This window comes from Crassostrea angulata, chromosome 3 (genome assembly GCF_025612915.1).
Source record: "Crassostrea angulata isolate pt1a10 chromosome 3, ASM2561291v2, whole genome shotgun sequence".
In the NCBI taxonomy this organism is placed as follows: Eukaryota; Metazoa; Mollusca; class Bivalvia; order Ostreida; family Ostreidae; genus Magallana; species Magallana angulata.
The window spans coordinates 17,619,003-17,637,662 of NC_069113.1; the positions used below are offsets into that span (position 1 = coordinate 17,619,003).

The 18,660-nt window shown below is 34.5% G+C and overlaps 1 protein-coding gene across 1 annotated transcript; it reads right to left on the bottom strand.

Moving 5' to 3' along the window:
* Positions 1-2,719: 2,719 nt before the first annotated feature.
* Positions 2,720-18,583, bottom strand: LOC128175593 (putative lipid scramblase CLPTM1). The gene is made up of 14 exons (XM_052841350.1): positions 18,474-18,583; positions 9,699-9,872; positions 9,170-9,328; positions 8,693-8,810; positions 8,021-8,106; positions 7,805-7,922; positions 7,384-7,486; positions 7,146-7,290; positions 6,675-6,768; positions 6,358-6,548; positions 5,031-5,126; positions 4,790-4,925; positions 4,392-4,559; positions 2,720-4,084 (listed from the first exon to the last, which is right to left on the bottom strand). Exons 1-14 carry the CDS (start codon positions 18,546-18,548, stop codon positions 3,864-3,866), a joined length of 1,884 nt encoding a protein of 627 aa, XP_052697310.1. The 5' UTR covers positions 18,549-18,583; the 3' UTR covers positions 2,720-3,863.
* Positions 18,584-18,660: the final 77 nt, after the last annotated feature.

The following is an 18,660-nucleotide window of genomic DNA, read 5'->3' on the forward strand; positions in this document are numbered from 1 at the left end:
TTCTTTGTTCCGATTTCACTTAGCAAAACTTTGATTTGTTGCTATATTGTAGCACAATTGTCGTGGCTGAAGACACATGCTTCCAGCGTACATTATACTGTAGGTAGGATCTCATTTTGCACATCTGACAGGTGATTGTGTTTCTCACAAACGACCTACGACGATGGACAAACACAAATGTCAATAGGACACCCGAGTAACAAATAACACCTTTAAAAAAAATTGATGTTACAAACATGAAATTTACTGGATAAAAAATATTAGATGATTCTTTCCTGTTATTTTGTAAGCACACTTTGTGGCTTTCTAATATTTCTGGAGGGAAAAAATTGAAACCATCTGTGCTTCATTTGAAAAAAATAAAGTCTCCTATAACCATAAATATTTAGTGCCAAGTTTAGTTGATTCCTTCCCAGAGACTAAAAGCCCTATCACACCAAGTTGCGTTCCCACGGCATGTTCACGGCGTTTTAAAATTCATGGCATCGCCGTAGGATCGCAAGGAAAATTCAGAAAAAAGTACAATTTTATTTGAAAATTGTCACGGCGTCCTGACAGCGACTAAGGCGTTCTTACGGAGCTCCCACGGCGTGTAAATGCGTTTCGACAGAGTTCTACTTAGCGATTGACTGGGCTCTCACCAAGTATCCGCCGAGCGCTCATGACGTGCTAAGAGTTTTTACCGCGCGTCCACGGCGTGCTCTGTGCGCTGACTGCGTTTACAAGACGTTCTTTACTTCTTGGTAGGTTAATGTAAATTTGTACAATTGTATGGGAAACAAACAAGAATTTACAACTAGTAAAAAACGATAAAAAAATTGTTTTATTTTGATGAATAGGTACATTGTAATGAAAAGTAACTACTTCTAAATAATTTGTGAAGGACTAGGACAAAACTCTTAGTAGTCAGGTCTACAAAAATGGCCCGTTATTAGATGTTAGAAAATTCAGAAAAGACGTGAAAGCATCAGAAGAACCAAATGGCATGAATTCCTTTGATAGGTCCTGGAATATTAGCAAAATTAATGCTACTTTTTACAGTCATCCATATCCAGTTTGATAATTACTACATCGCTTGCTATTGCATGTACAACAACCATTGTTAGAGTTTTCTTAGTCTGGATGACATCGCACGAGAAAAGTTGTGGGAGCGCGGTTCAAACGCTAATAAACGCAGAAGAAACGTCAAGAGAGAGCAATGAACGCAGCAACAGCTCTTTGGGGTCGCTGTGTGAACGCAGACAAATGAAAAACAACTTGTTCAAACGTTGTGGATGCGCTGTGAGAGCGCGATAGAGTCGCAGCGAGATCTCAAAGGACTCCGTGAGGTCTCCGTGCAAGCGCAATTGACTTAACACTGCGTCTACACTGCGATTAGCTGCGTTCCTTGAGTGCGCCAACGGAGCTTCGTGGCGCTGTTGGAGCGACCTCACTCCGCTTCTATGACGTGTTTATCAGAACGCAGAGCCACGGCGCGTACTTTGTGCATGTTCAAAGTGCACGCCGTCGCATGGCGTTCTAAAACGGCGATCCCACTGCCACGAACGAAGATGCCGTTGCGTTGTTACGGCACTGTAGGAGACTCTACTGCGTTAACCTTGGCGTTTTACATTATTTAAGGACGCAGCGGGATCGCCGTGGGACGCAGCTTTGGAGTGACAGGGGTTTTAGGAGAAAGAATACCGAACGCGCTTAATGTCGCTATCAACAGATGCCGAGCATCAAAAACAGCTCAATTCAGTAAAAATTAAACAATCATTTCAATTAAATTTCCTTTTCATTAATTTTGCTTATCTCAGATATGAATATCTCTCATTAGAATAATTTATACAGCATTCTCTGATTATAGCTTTTGGAAAAAAAAACATTTTTATCACATTTTTTCCATATCCTCATACTATAGTATAATATTCTTTTCAGCCCTTTTTTCAAATTCGGTCGTCAAATACATGTACCAAGCTTTGAAAAGTAACAAGAAGGGGTCTTTTTAAATGAGTTCAAGAAAATAATCAAGTTTTCAAGTTCCATTTTATCACACTTTGCTTGGCAATATTTAAACGATATGTTTTCGTGGTAGTTCATACAAGTTACGTAGGCTGCTGACACTGCAGAAAAAATGGTAACGCACGTTTGCTACCTTAATGAAGGTACATGTAGCTGGATAGGAAAGAACAAACGAACCACCAAAAAAACTATGTACATGCACATTTTATATTCGCATCTCTTTAGAATAACTCATGATACGTGAGTAAAAAAACTTTAGAATATGGTATTTAGAGAGACTGAATTGACATAAAAGTTTGTCATCAGTCAGTTGTTCTATAGAAATACCGATCGACTTTAAAATAAATCACTTAGAATAAACCTCAAGATTATAAAATCAATCTCGATTTAACAATTATATTAGTTTTATTTATTTTAAGTATTTAAAAAAACAATAACCAATGAACAAATGTTTACCCCCCCCCCCCCTCCGCTATTTGCAACTTTTTTTTCAAATTTCTAGATATAATATTTAAAAAGAATTCATTCTAAAACGAATGAAATTTTAATGCACTGAATAGTTGATATTGATGACGTCGCTCTAATCACTTTCATCAGATGCAGTGTATTTAAAATTAATATCTTAATGATAAGTTGCACGGAAGACTATTCCCGTATAGTCATATATTAATGTTATGTCGAAGGCTGAAATAAAGAGTTTTAAACAAGAGGCAAATAAAAATCAAAATATTTTATTTAATAACTGGTTACAATAATCATTTATAAAATCCATTACAAACTGAATAAAATAAATATAAGTTCAAATGTACAATCCTATGGGAAAAAAATAGTCACATGATATTGCAGGTTTTATTAATCACATGACCATGGTTGGCTCCTATGGTCACATGACATTGTAGAGTTCTCACAGTCATATGACATTGTAAGTTTTGTTGGTCTCGCGCCTTTGTAGGTTTTTCATGATTCTCTAAAAGTCTACAGGATTTCTGTGGATGGCAATGGCCATAGTGTAGAATAAAATCTTCTGACATACAATAACACTACTTCTAGCCATAATATCTAATTGATAAAAATGCAAAACAGCAATATGAAATTAGTACCATTGTTCTCCTTTTCAAAAAGAATTTTTGGCATATATACTGATTTAAAGATAACATCAGCTTTAATATATTTGTACAAAAAATGAAAAAAAAAAAAATAAAGTTTGATAAAATTTTTTAGACCTGATCTCAAACTCACAGAACACAATGTTGAGATATAATGCATGAAAACCAGCATACAATCTTCATGGTAGAATGAAAACAAATGATAGCTTTGGCCAATACAATGAACAAATGAAATAGAAATTTAATTTTGCGTCAATGAGAAATTCAAAATGAAATAAGTTTGTTCAAATCTGGTAAGTTACATTTCATACTGCTGTAACACAGCAAAATGAGATGGATCACAAGATCATACAAAATCTAACATCAAAGCAGCAAAGCGGAACACATCATCTCCCAGTAACAAACCATAGCAAGTTATGGGAAGAGTTCATAAATCTGATTCACTTTGATCCAGTAGATCAGTAATGAACATACACATTTTTTATTACTGCTTAAGAAAATTTAAGTTTACTAGTACAATACATTGGAATTCAATTTTTTTTTCCAACACTTAAATATCTCTAACGATTTTTAACATGGAAGGGGGGGGCTGCAAATAGACAAATCAACATAACTTGTTCTTATTTATAAGGAGTTTTCACGTCGCATGAAAACAATTCTTCCCACCTTACCACAGTCATTAATTCAGATATTGATGAGATCTGACAACATCACAATGGAAAATAAAACAACTATAACCTATATATTTCCCCATTAGTCATTCTTTTTCTCCTTGGCAGGCTTTTCTGATGGCAATTCAGTCTCCTCAGGTTTAGACTGTTCTATGCTGGCTTGCTCTGACCCAGTCTCTGATTGGTCAGCTGTGACCTTTCCATTCTGTTCCAGCATTTCCTGACTAGTTCCAAATTCATTAAGACGAGTTGGATCAATTGGATAAATCCACCTCTGGTAAAGGAAGATGAAGAATACCACATCTGGAATATAATAAAAATGATACTACATGTATTAATCACAGTATTGTATTACATGTATTACAGTATTACATTCATTAATCATTAATAATTTATGACAAATACCTATAATGAAATTTGGAAGATGACTGGATACGATTTAGATGAAAATATAAGGACTTTGTGCTACATGTGTAATAGCATAATTATCCTATGATATCAAATGTAGTGGACAAGATATCTTGTATTTTCAGAAACTATAATTCATTTATCAAAAGAGTTCTGTTATCTTCACACAAATGTTGCATCTTTCAAAAAAAACATAGCTTACCATCTCTAAAACAACCTATCCTATACAGCGTGGGCATTTTGATGACAAATGCAAATATATCATCGATGAAGGTGTTGAGTGCCTTGTAGGTCATCATCCGCCATGGAAGATGGGCCACAGACTTCATCTTGTAATTGATGAACAGCTGAGGTGTCATCATGATGAAACCTGAAAACGTAATAATGGATCTTATTACATTGTATAACAAGGAACTGTTGATGTGAATGACATGACTAAGTTCTTTTACATAACAAAATAACAGAATTCTACTGTTGAAGTTATGTCCAATATTTGACTTCCATGTTATTGATTCTACAGATGGAGCTGCAGTGAGTTTAAGAATTGTTAAACTTTATAATTCTTATGATGTTTTATGCAAGTCAGAAGTTTTCACTTACCAAATGTTAATAGGAATCCATAAACCATATTTAGCACCCAGGAGTACCAGCCCTTGTGCTCTAGATATAGCAGTGAGTAAATAGCATATCCTATCAGCAGTGGAAACAGCATCCATGACAGGTACTTAAACGCCATCTATTATTTACATAAAATATATTAACATGTTAACACATGCAGAGAAACATTGGACAAGTTATAGTGAGAATATTTTTTTACAATATTTTTCAATGATTTTCTTACCATATCATATTTTTTGGTCATAGACTCGGTGTAAGTTGATTTGTCTTCGTAAGTCACCCGAGGGATAACTCCAAACCAGAGGTTCTCTCTATCTATCTAAAATTATCAACCATTCACAAACAATATTAGTCCCAGATTACCAAGTGTACTACATTCTTATCACTCACTTTAAAGATTTTACTGACAAGAAAAGATCACCATTTTAACTATGGTAGGTATTTTTTTAGTTTTCACTATAACCATGCATTTAAATATTGTCAGTATGTGTATTGTTGTTAGTAGTAATCTCTTGTTTCTCATGATATCTCCTCACATGGGTGAATTTTAACTACATTTACTGAATAAATTTTACCAACAGAATGTTAAGCTACACGTTATGTGAAAAAAAAATTAATATACAAAAACAACAAATTCCCACCGAAATTAAACCCGACCTTCTATAACTTACCATTCGCTCATCTCTTTTGTTTCATATGTAATACATGTATAGAGGTTATCATATTTATAAGAACTTTCCAAAAAAAAAAAATTGTTTAAACCATAATTATTCAATTTCTTTTGGTAGCGTGATATTCGACAGCCTAAGAAAATTGTTTTACACGTATAATTTTTTTTTGCCTTTGCCACAATAACTTGAGCCTTCAACATATCAATCTGCATGATGATGAGTTTAATTTAGTTAAATCTTTTTTTTTTAATTGGAGCCCAATTCATCTTTACCAATACTTAACAATATTGTTAGAAAATTGAATTTTAAGGTGGAATAACACACCTGGAAAAAGTCACTCAAATTAACAGGAAATTTTTTGATAATGAAAGATGACAGATATAATGATAAATAAACTGTACAAATGTCAAATAAGCAAAAAATTTGCAGTTTGGGGATAAAAAATGAATATCTAAAATACATGTAATTATTCCAGTAAGTAACAACAAAAGCCCCTGTGGGATTCGAACTCGGGATGTACGGATCACAAGACCGACACTTTATCCACTCAGCTATGGATTAAGTTACATTTTAATAAAACGAAATCTCGTTTTGATCAGCGGTCACCAATTTTGTGATGATGTGTTATTCCACCTTAAGCAATGAAATCAATGGTTACTTTATTATTATTAACCATTTACAACAGCACAATTCATCTCTACCAATACTTAACAATATTAATAGAAAATTGAATTTTAAGCAATGACATTAAAAGCTCCAATATCATTAACCATTTAAAACAGTTAAAAGCTTGCAGTCCCAACCCAGTTTATGTGATTATAAATTTGGCAGCTATCAAATTCATACTCTATTAAGCAAAACAAACAGACAAAATCCTACCTTGAAAGTGACGACTTTGGTAATTTTCCACATTTCAATAAGAAGGCCGATGGAAACACTGACTTTGACCATGAAGTTTGTCTCGTTATCGAGGACATAAAGGACAACGATGAGGGACTGGAAGACATTGAAGAAGACAGATCGCACAGAAAGACCCTCCAGGGATTTACGGTTCTTCCAGAACTGTATGTCTATAGAGAAAAAGAGCAAAATATCACACATAAGAATTTGCATCAATTATCTTTGATCCCCTATACAGCAAACTGAGTCAATAGAACCTAAGAAGCAATTTGATGTGAACAGTTTTAGAGACTTACCATTCTTGAAGGCCAGGAATTCGAATACACTGTGGACTATGGAGATAATCACAGTCAAAGCCAGAAGGTAAGGATTAGTCTCCAACACTGTGGTCTGAAAACATGATGTACTTTTAAATCTAATTACATTTATTCATATTCTTCATTTGGCTTCATAAACATAAAACAGAATCTCAAAGTCTGTAATGAATCGCATAATCTACAACATATCTTGTGAGTAGCAAAAGGAAGCATTCAGACTCATGCTAATGTAACTTTAATGTCATATCACATACTCATCTTATTGTCAACTTCTTGTTCAAGTATAAAACTATTTTTTTCCTTTAAAATAGTGTATAAAAAGATTACACATCATTTCTTATAATTTTATTTCTACAGTATATGTATTCATGAAATGTTTGTCCTAGATTATCAGTCACATCATTCTTCAATGCAAATGAGAAGACAAACTTGCAAGCATAATATTTCTACCTTTAGGCTGTCCTGATCTTCATCTGATTCCTCAACAAAGTCTGCCCCTAGCATGCCATACCACTTATTTCTCATCCCCTGGGCAGCATACATCTGCCACTTGAACAAGGAGATGGGACTGTATGTTATGGTCAGGTTCAACACACTGCAAAATAAAGCATTGTCTGATGAAGGTCTACCCTTACAATACTCTGATACTAGAGTGAAATAGCGTTCAAACACATGTAGAAGCTCTTACGGAGTGGTTTGGTTTATTGGCATGTAGTCTGTGTTAAGGTTCCAATAATCGTTGAAGTACAGTATAGGTTGGTAATTGTCTGTGCCAGGAAGAAATTCAATATCTAAAAAATATGAAATAGATTAGACTAAGACTTTTAAGAATTCCATTTTGATTCAGATCTTCTAAATAAAAATAAAACTTGAAGTAGTATTATAAATTTGTCTAAACTTTTACCATTAAATCAGTGATGGCCAATCTTTGTGAGTTGCCAGATTAATACCAATTTTTAGGGATGTTGTTTTGCGGATTTCTTTCATGATTAATGAAAGATATTGAATTTCAGATTTAATTGAAGGTGTAAATTTGTGAATAAGGGGTACCCATGAAATTCACAAAAATTGAGCCACCATAAATATTATTTCAATAGTAAGTCACTCACATTCATCTAGGGGCTGTGGAACATGGTTCTTCATCCAGGGGGAGTGGTCATCCATCAAGTTAATGGTCAGATTGGGATGCCAGTGGTTCAGGATCTCAAAGGCACTTCTGTTCTCAGTCTGAAATATTTAAGAGGATAAAAGTCAAAAGTGATCATTAAAGATTCTGTATAACAGAGCTGTATCCATATCTGTATCTGGATTACAAAATGGCTGACCTGGATGAGATCTGGATGCACATCTGTCTCTCCTGTCAATAGATTGACAGTTTTATGGAACCTCCTTTTCTTGTATTTGTTGATACCTGAATATACATGTAGCAGTTGATAAAAGCTGATGAGCGATCAATCTTAACAGAAACAAGAGATGTTTGTACAACACTTATGCCCCCCTCCCTTGTAAACATCCACAAAAAAAATAAACGTAAACTGCAAATAACTGCAATTTTTTTAAGTCCAAGGGGTATAACTCTGTCGAAAATTGCTCTATCACACCCAATATCGAATTTGACCTAGATATTATCATAATAAACCTGTATACCAAATTCCATTTCAATAAGTTCATCCTCTGCGAAGAAAAAGAACGGAAACTGCAAATAACTGTAATTTTTCTACCTCCAAGGGCCATAACTCTGTCGAAAATTGCTTGATCGTACCCAATATCGAACTTGACCTAGATATTATCATGATAAACCTGAATACCAAATTTCATTCCAATATGTTCATCCTCTGCGAAGAAAATGAACGGAAACTGTTGGTGGACCGACAGACAGACCAACCGACCGACAGACAGCAGCAAAGCAATATGTCCTCCCTTCTTCGAAGGGAGGCATAATAAAATACAAAGTTTTATTTGTTTAACTGATGCTTTACATTTATAAATGTACATACGTTTAGACCTGTGTACTGTGAGTTTCTTGGAGTACTTCCCCTTATCTTTGGGGTTGGGGGATTTGCCTTCCTTGACAAAGTAACAATGGAGGTAGATAGATCCATTGTTTATCACATTCTGTATCAATAAAACAAAATTCAGTTAAAATTGGTTTGAAAAAATTCACTCCTCATTTCCTTTCCTAAGACAATTCACTAACAAATCAAAATAATCATTAATTGTTTATTTGCCTTTGGTCTTCTTGTTTTCTAAATTTCATATTCAGATTTGGTTCTATCAATCACTACATGTACTAAGATTTGGATCATAGAATTTTTCTTTTCTAACTTAAATGATGGTCATTTATTTATTAATCCTACAAGGATGTTTGGAAATGTTTGGACTTGGTCCTCCCACTTCTTCATTTATTCAGACTAATCTACTGATCACTTTAAGAAAACCGTGTCCAGGTGTCTTCATTGTGATGTCTTTCTTACCGGGGGTGTTTGAATTTTTCCTTCTTTGATATAAGAGCCATCACCATTCGGCCCACTGGTCCAATCCCCATATTCAAGTCCTTTCAGGGACCAAAACAATGCATCTTCATTGTTGAAGTCCGTGAAATCCTCTTGCTCCGACAGGTAAATGTACATGTCCTAAGACAGCAAAACAAATGTAAACTAGCATAAATTAATCTAGTCACATAGGAATCATGAATATTAATGAACATCAAAAGATTAAACTTTCTATAATTGCAATATAATGAATTGTTCTTATGATACAAAAAGTTTTTAACAAGTTTTAAAGAAAATTACCCATCTATACTACATTCTAGAAAATAAAATCAGAAGGAAACTAGCAAAATTCTATTTACCAATAAACCGCATTTCATAGAAGTCTTAATAGAAATTGAATTCCTTAGATTTCAATCTGAGAAAGGTGCAATATGACTACTACATCATGCTCTGATTGTAGGGTACCGGTTTTTCGTTATGTTTGATGAAATGGATTAAACTTGACACAAACCATTTTCATGCCTTTGGGATATATGTTTTGTGAATTAATTGATTTTCCTCCACTTCCATCTGATTGGTTAGCTGGGGGAGTCCCTCTTCTGAAGAAACTACTGATCATGTATATAATCAGCATACGGAAGATCAAGGATTTCACTGTGGCCCATACTCCTGGTCTAGCTTGTTCCTGAAATGAAGAGTAATATCAAAGAATTAAAGAATTGTCTGTTTGATTTTACATCATCAAAGGTGATACCTGTATATCTAAATGGACATCAATAGGAGCATGAGAATGACTGTAACTTTGTACAATTACCCAGAGAGCAAAAACAACTATTTAACAGTAGTGTTACCATTTAATCAGCAGCAAATCTTTAAAGGTTTGTTTAAACCTCATGATGAAGATGCAATAGAAGTTAAAAGGAATACTGAACAAGTGTTCCCGTGAAGGTTAAACAGTTTTGACAACTGAATGAGATGTTTAAAAAAAAAATTCTAGCTTGGGTCATTCTTCATGAATATGCATGGGCTTGTACAGTAATAAATAACTGAACAGGAGTATTTCATATATTACGCATATACAGAAATCATAAATATTCATGTGCACTGACCCAAGCATATGTAGGTATATCATTGTACCAGCAGGAAATATTGCAGTGGCGTAACTACCTTTTCATTTACTGTATTCAAAAAAAGGTAGGGGGTCTGGGGGCCGCCTTGAGGCCCCCAGCAGGTCCAGGGCAGAGCCCTGGTGGGGGCCCAGGGGGCGAAGCTCCTGGATTTTATGTTATTTGAATGACAAAACAGCCTTAAAAATATGACATTTTTATGATTGTATTATGATTCCAATAAATATGAACAAAAGTTGCTGAATTCCGAGACAAACATTATTTACCTGGTACTCTTCGAATATTTTCTTTAAAATTTCAAGACCCCCGATGCTCTTGGATTTTAGGTTTTAGCTTTTTAGATTTACAGGCTTTTGATAATGAGATATTGTCTCAAAATGTTACCATTTTACATACTGTATGTGTAAGGGGAATGTTGAATTTTAAAAGAATGTGTAATTATATATGAAGCACTGATACCCCAGCGGAAACCAACTGCATATGACTAAAGATAATAGGCGTTTTGAAACAGGTCAATTATTCAAACCGTAACATACTTACCTAAATGACAAATTTTTGATCAAGTTTATCACAATGTATTGTGACTTTGTCAAAATTTTAATCACCCGACCGCCGACTTTAAATTACATGTAAGTATAGACTGACAGAATACAATTACGGACAAACACTCAAAACTTGATGTGTTTTCAGATTTTAGTATGAATGTTTAAACTTGAAAGGAGTTAAAAGTTGTTCATCTCATTTTAATAAGTTTATTGTAGATCATTCTTTAAGCCAATAAGACCGCGGAACATTAACTGGCAAGATTGGAAATATACAGCGTAAGTCAATTTCACTTGTTGCAGTCAAAGCATTTGAAATGGGTGGGAACAAATTGACACGGACATCTGAGAAAACATTGGATTGAAACTGTACATGTAGTTATAGGAAATGTATTTTCAATCCACCTCGGCATTTCTAACTTGCTATATACATGTTAATTAAAGCGATCGAAAAACATTATATTTAATATCAGCAAAGTGATTATAAAAAATCATTTTACCAATACGTATATAATCAGCAAATATGAGAAGATCTCAATTCGGGAGAGATAAAACGCAAGGCAAGGCATTGTCCGATGACTTCAGAGAATCAGTCGTCACAAGTCTGATATCAAGTGGGGTTTATTCACAGAGAAGAACAATCAAAGTTCCCATTAATTAGATTAAAATTATACCCAATAATAGAATTAAAATGTTTCATATAAGAAGTCATCGGACAATGATTTGCCCTGCGTATGATATCTCCGAATTGGTATTTTTTCACATTTGCTGATTATATACTTATTGATGGGTGCGTCTTTTAACCCCAAGGAACCCCAAGGAACCCCAAGGAAACCCCAAGGAACCCCAAGGAACCTCAAGGATACCCCAAGGAACCCCAATGACAAAAATTAATAAATTTTAATACTCAAGGGGTCTTATTGGACTTCAAGGGTCACCTCTTAGTACCCCAAGGAACCCCAAGGAAACCCGTAAGAACCCCATGGAACCCAAATGATAAAGTTATTAACCAGTGATACCCCAGGGGTCTCATTCGAATCAAAGGCTCACCCCAAGGTACCCCAGTGATACCCCAAGGAACCCCAAGTATACTCATTAGAACCCCAAGTAACCCCAATAATAGAAATTAGTAACTAGTGATACCCCAGGAGTCTCATTATACCCCTATACCCCCACAAATGAAGTTTAAGGGGGTATTATTGGTTTCACCCTGTCCGTCCGTCTGTCCGTCTCTCTGTAGATGCAACTTTGTCCCCCCTATAGAATTTTTTACTACTGCATGGAACAGTCTGAAAATTTGTACATATGTTGATCACCATCTGAAGATGTGCACCTGTAATTTTTTTAGGATCAGACAAGATTTAATGATTTTATGACAGTTTTCATTTTCCTCATTCTATATATTGTTCACTGATGTTGAAAAGTAAGGGAGGTAATCCTTACAGATTTTATTAATTTATAGCATTAAAACACCCTAAAATATATAAAATACATTCAAATGGAGGTTATTTGTCTTTATGCGTTAACTAAATTTATCTTTTATAAGTATTCTATCAACTGACAATGCAGAATTTTTGTTTGTCAATGATAAATTCTTAGGAGCTGGCTGAATTCATTTGTCCCAAGGGGGCCATTATCTGAGCCATGGTTTAGATGGAGCATGTGTGTATGGAAAATTGATAATCTGTAAAATGGGCAGTGGCTTTGGGGCTAATTTAAAAGGAAATAAATAATATCATTATTAAAATAAAGAAGTGAACTATTTTTAGAAGTTGTTTAAATTTATTAGTCATGCAAGTAAATTGATGAAAAGACCCTATAGGGAATCTAATTTAAATTAGATTTATTAAAATTACTGATATGATTGTAGTGTTTCTGCAATTTTAAAATTGTTTGTAATATTAAATTTTCTTTCTTACATATTTTTACATAGTATGGTAATTATGGTAATGTTTTGGGAGTTTATTAAATTTAAAAAGCCTGTCAAAGAAAATCATATATAAAGTCCTATGGGATCAATTTTCTGATATGGAGTTCCATTGTACCATAGGCCATAGCAGAAAGTGAGGAAAATTTGAAACAACTAACTGCATCTGTTAAGACTCTTATTAGAAAGATATTCAAAGTTTTATCAACAGAAGAGCATTACTTGGCTATCGGTATTTCCATTTACTGCAAAGGGTGGGATTATTGTCATTTTGTTGGTTTTTCATTAAAACAATTAAATAAAAAAAAATATCATCAGATACATTAATTTGTAAATATATTACTGTTATACATATGTATTTAAAGTGATAAGTACCCCAAAGAACCCAAATGAATCCCAAGTATACCAATGAGAACCCATTAAGGATACCCTTGAGAACCCCATAGATACCTCAAATAAAGTCAATGGTGGAAAGTAAATTTGATGACCAAGGCCGGTCTCATTAAAAATCAAAGGGTCACTCCTGATACCCCAAGGATACCCCAATTATAAAAATTGATAACTATTGATACCCCAGGATACTCATTGGAGTCCAAAGGTCAACTATTGGTACCCCAAGGATACCTGTAGGAACCCCAATTGTAAGGTACCCAATTGATAGAATTTAATAACCACCCCAATGGTTGTACTGTAAAACATATTACTAATTAATACCCAATTATACCCAATTACTCAATGGAATATCATTAAAAACATCTGGGCAACCCAAGGAACACTTGTGATACCCCAATACATACTGGTATGATAAAAATAATGTTTCTCCAATATCTGTTCACTTTGGATGAATTTAACAATTAGTGTTGTCAAATCGGTTGAAAATCATAATCGAGTACCGTTAATTGGCAGAATTTGTTGTCTCTTACCAACTGATGATCAGCCAATATTGAATCAGTAACAAATTATATCAAATTCATGAAAATAAGGCACTAAATTTTATGTCACCACAAGGAAGTCTGCAATTCTTCCGGTGAACCATTCATATGAACACTTAAAATTAATATGACAATGTTTCTTCGGTGAAATTTTTAAATGAAGTGGAGAAAGATATTGTTCAGTTACAAAGACCCAAACTTGTTCTACTATTGACATAGGGGGTGTTACCCTTATTGGAGAAGTGATCATGGAAGTGTGGAGTGGGGCTATCTCCCCTTCGTGGGTACAACACAATGGATTGACCCATTATGCTTGCAGAATGTTCACCTGAGAGGCACCAAAATACCTGTTAATTGCAGGTAGACACCCGTTGTATATTGGTGGTAGCTCTTGGACAGGGATTAAAGGGCCAACATAACCCTTTACATGTATACACAATGGCTCACCATCACTGTTGCAATATATTTACCTACACCTACATCTCCTTGTTTATTGGTAGACAACCCTTGTGAATTTTGGGTGTCTTCCCACTTTGCTATAATTATGAAATTTTTATGGGTGACTGATTTTAGCTAAGTGGGAATGGTGCTCAGGTAAGGGTTTCAAAGAACAAAGGAAATTAATTACAGGTAAATTATAGTCTGTTCAATTATTGACCTTAAGCAAATTTTTAATAAAAAAAAAAAATAACAGGCAGTTTTTTTAGATTATGTTTAAAATAAAGTTAAAAAAATTAATCAGATACTTGTAATAGAAGTAAATTTTGATAATTAAAAAGGGTTTGTTCTATCATAATTGATCGTACAAGCTGATTTTTATTTCATGTAAAATTACTCAATATTCATTCTTTTGAGGAGAAGGAAAACTATGACATTACTACCCCTTCTATGTCCCTTATCAAGAACCTTGAAAAAATAAACATTATATGGTTCAAGTTTTGGGCTGTTGATTTTAATAATGAAAAAAACTATAAATGTTAATTTTATAAGAAATGCAGAGGAATTATCACGTACATCATACAATTTGGCTATAGTGGTTATGATATAAAAGAATTAAATGCTCAACAACATGTACATTTAGGACTACATTTTCAGACTGATGGAACTATATCAATATTTTACCAATGAAATTCAGAAAATTCTTGTAAAAGGACTATATATATGATATTGGCCTAAAATGGCCCCCTAAAATGAACATCATCATTTTTCTTTGTACAAATATAAATGTGATGTTTTTACATAATGTTCATTTTGATTCAACTGCCCAGAATTTAGAAATATGACATTGTAAAGACAACCTTTTCCTGCCATTTTTGCATTTTTAGCATAAACATGATAAAACAGCTTGTTTTCAAGCAGTTTTTCTTTCAGAAAAAATAGAGAGCATGCTTGAACCAACAAAATATTTTAATCAGAGATGTATCTAGCCAAGGCTAATAAGTGACAAAAATTTTTTCCCTGTTCAAGCATGCCCTCTATATTTCACATTCATAAAAAGATAAGAAAAATGTAAATTTTTGACTGATTTTGATTGAAATAGCGTCACTTCTGACGTCATTTTCTGCCAGTGAGTGCAAAAAAATCAAATAAATAGGTGAAAAATAAATTTTACATCAACTCTTCTAAAATATAACATAACATATTATTGTACCTGAAACACTTTAAAAAATTGCGAATAATGGGGGCCAAATTTAACTCATATCATATATATAGTTCTTTCGTACTTCAAATCACCATCTACCAGTTGAAGTGGGAAGATGGGAAGGTATCCCATTAAATGAAAGATTTTGTCCTCTCTGTTACAAAAAACGTATAGCTGATGAATTTCATTATATTTTAGAATGTAATGCAATATCACAAGTCCGAAACAAATTTATAGACAAAAAATTTTCGGCTAGACCGAATGTGTTTCAAAGTATTACATATTAGGGTATCCTTGGGGTTGTATGGTGTATCAAGAGTTATAAATCTGTATGATTAGGGTATCTTTTGGAGTTCCTTGGGATTTCTGTGGGGTTCCCTAGGGATTATAGAGGTTTTTAGAGGCGTGTCTGGGATACCAATGAGTCCCCAATGGTATCAAGAATTTTTAATTTGAATTATTAGGCTATATCCTTGGGGTTCCATTGGGTTCTATGGGGTATCAAGTTTTATGAATCTGTATTATAAGGGTATCCTTTCAGTTCCTTGGGGTATCCATGGGGTTCCGTGGGATACCTAATGGTGTCTGGGATATCAAAAAGCCCCGAGGGTGTATCCAGAGATATAAAATTGTGTTATTAGGGTATCCTTGGGGTTCATTTGGGTATCAAAAGTTATATTACTGGGTATCCTTGGAGTTCCTTGAGGTATCCATAGGGTGTGTCAGGGATAACAATGGGGTATCTGTATTCTTACTATTAGAGTACTATTAGGGTATCCTTTAGGTTTCTTGGGGTACCCATGGGGTTCCTTGGGATACCTTGTGATTTGTCTAGGATATCAAAGTGACCCAAAAATTATCAAGAGTGTAGTGTATCCTTGGAGTTCCATAGAATATCAAGAGTTATAAAATTTATATAACCAATACATGTATAAGAGTATCCCTAGAGTTCCTTGGGGTATCCGTGGGTTTTGTCTGAGATACCAATGAGTCCCTACGGGTATCAAGAATTTAAATTTGTATTATTAAGTTATCCTTTAAGTTCCTTGAGATATCCTTGGGGTTCTGTGGTGTATCAAGAGTTATGAATCTGTATTTTTAGGGTATTCTTGAAGTTCTTTGGGATATCCCTGGGGTTCCCTGGGATTCTTAGAGGTGTATCTGGAATACCAATGAGTCCCCAGGGTTATCAAGAGTTTTAAATTTGTATTACAACGTATTACGGTATCCTTGGGGTTCTATGGAGTATCGAGATTTATAATTCTGTATTATTAGGGTATTCTTGGAGTTCCTTGGGATATCCCTGGGGTTCCCTGGGATTCTTAGAGGTGTATCTGGAATACCAATGAATCCGCAGGGTTATCAAGAGTTTTACATTTGTATTACAATGTATTAGGGTATCCTTGGGGTTCTATTGAGTATTAAGAGTTATGATTCTGTATTATAAGGGTATTCTTGGAGTTCCTTGGGATATCCATGGGGTTCCCTGGGATTCCTAGAGGTGTATCTGGAATACCAATGAGTCCTCAGGGTTAATAAGAGTTTAAAATTTGTATTATTAGGGTATCCTTGGGGTTCTATGGAGTATCAAGAGTTATGATTCTGTATTATTAGGGTATTCTTCGAGTTCCTTGGGATATCCCTGGGGTTCCCTGTGGTTCTTAGAGGTGTGTCTGGAATACCAGTGAGTCCCCAGGGGTACCAAGAGTTTAAAATTTGTATTATTAGGGTATCCTTGAGGTTCCTTGGGGTTCTATGGTGTATCAGGAGTTATAAATCTGTATTATTAGGTTATCTTTGGGGTTCCTTGGGGTATAATTGGGGTACCAAGGGTAAGGGGTGACCCTTGCACTCTAATGAGACCCCCTTGGGTATCAATAGTTATTTATTTCTGTCATTGGGGTTTCCTTGGGGTTCCTTGGGGTTTCCTTGGGGTTTCCTTGGGGTTCCTTGGGGTTCCTTGGGGTTAAAAGACGTGCCGCTTATTGATGAAATAAAAGGTTTTTCAATCGCTTTTCTGATACTAATTAAAATGTTTTTCGATCGCTTTACATTCGTATGCAAGTTAGAAATGCTGAGGTGGATTGAAAATACATTTCCTATAACTACAGTTTCAATCCAATGTTTTCTCAGACGTCCGTGTCAATTTGTTCCCGACCATTTCAAACTGACGTAAGCTGTATATTTCCAATCTTGCTAGTTAATGTTCTGTGGTCTTAACATGAAAGTCAAAGGTATAGCTCGTCCATTTTAAGTTATGATTCAAACGAACTTCCAATTAATTTTAATATAAAGTATGGAATGACTGTATTTTCCGGAATCGTAGTAATTGCATGGTTTACGATGAGAACTGAATACTAAATATGCAGATTATAATTCAGTGGAGTCTCAATACGTTTTTTTACGTGCAAACAACAGGAAACTCAAATCATAAGACCTATGCTTTGCAAAATTTTGTGTATTCATTTGCGTTTTTGCGTAAAGGGCGCTACGCCACTGAATTGAGACAAATTTATATTTCCAAGTGTCATTAACTTTGTGCCTGCTGATGGACCAATATGTGGTGGTGACATCATGAAATTGCCACATACATCAACTAAAAACAGCTGAAATGCCACAAGGAAAAAAGTCCAAAGATTACTCCCTGAGAGATTGCATCTTTTTACTGAGAAATTGTAATGTTGGGAAGTCATAATGGGGAAATCATAACATCTTTAATTCATTTGGAAAATTTGGATTACCTCACACAGATTTTAAACATTTCTGGATATTTAAATATTGTATATAATGAAAACTCACTCAGTCACTGCAGACTTAAACATTTTAACCAGGTAGTGGCTAAACATTTATCTTTCCAAATGAGTTTGATACATGTGACATTTCCCAAGTGATAAATAAAAGAAAGCATTTTAAAGCCCATATTGTTTTGACAAAATATACGTAATTAGGTAAACCCTTGATTTCATCATGTGAATCAACACAACGTGTCTTTGTCGTGATGAGAAAGCAAAAAAGGGGATGGTAATTTATCCAGAAAGTCATACAAAAAGAGCCAACATTACGACTTTTATAAGAGCGACATAGAAAGACTGTTGTAACTGTGCCGTCATATTTACCTGCGCCGCTCCATCAGCCGGTGGATTGCCTGCAACATCTCCATTCGATCCTTGTGCCAGCTGAGTGTCCGCCATGATCTAAATGTTAATCTCGAAGCAAAATGCAATGTTATTATAATCATTGATGCCCGTGCAAAACCACCAAAGATTTTAAACACATTATAAAATTGTTCATATTTGTCTTAGA

Coding starts and splice junctions, on each gene's coding strand:
- LOC128175593 (XM_052841350.1), bottom strand. CDS start 18,548: ATGGCGGACACTCAGCTGGCACAAGGATCGAATGGAGATGTTGCAGGC. Junction 4,926..5,030: donor TGACCAAAAAATATGATATG/GTAAGAAAATCA, acceptor TGTAAATAATAG/ATGGCGTTTAAGTACCTGTC. Junction 4,560..4,789: donor TGGATTCCTATTAACATTTG/GTAAGTGAAAAC, acceptor TTACGTTTTCAG/GTTTCATCATGATGACACCT.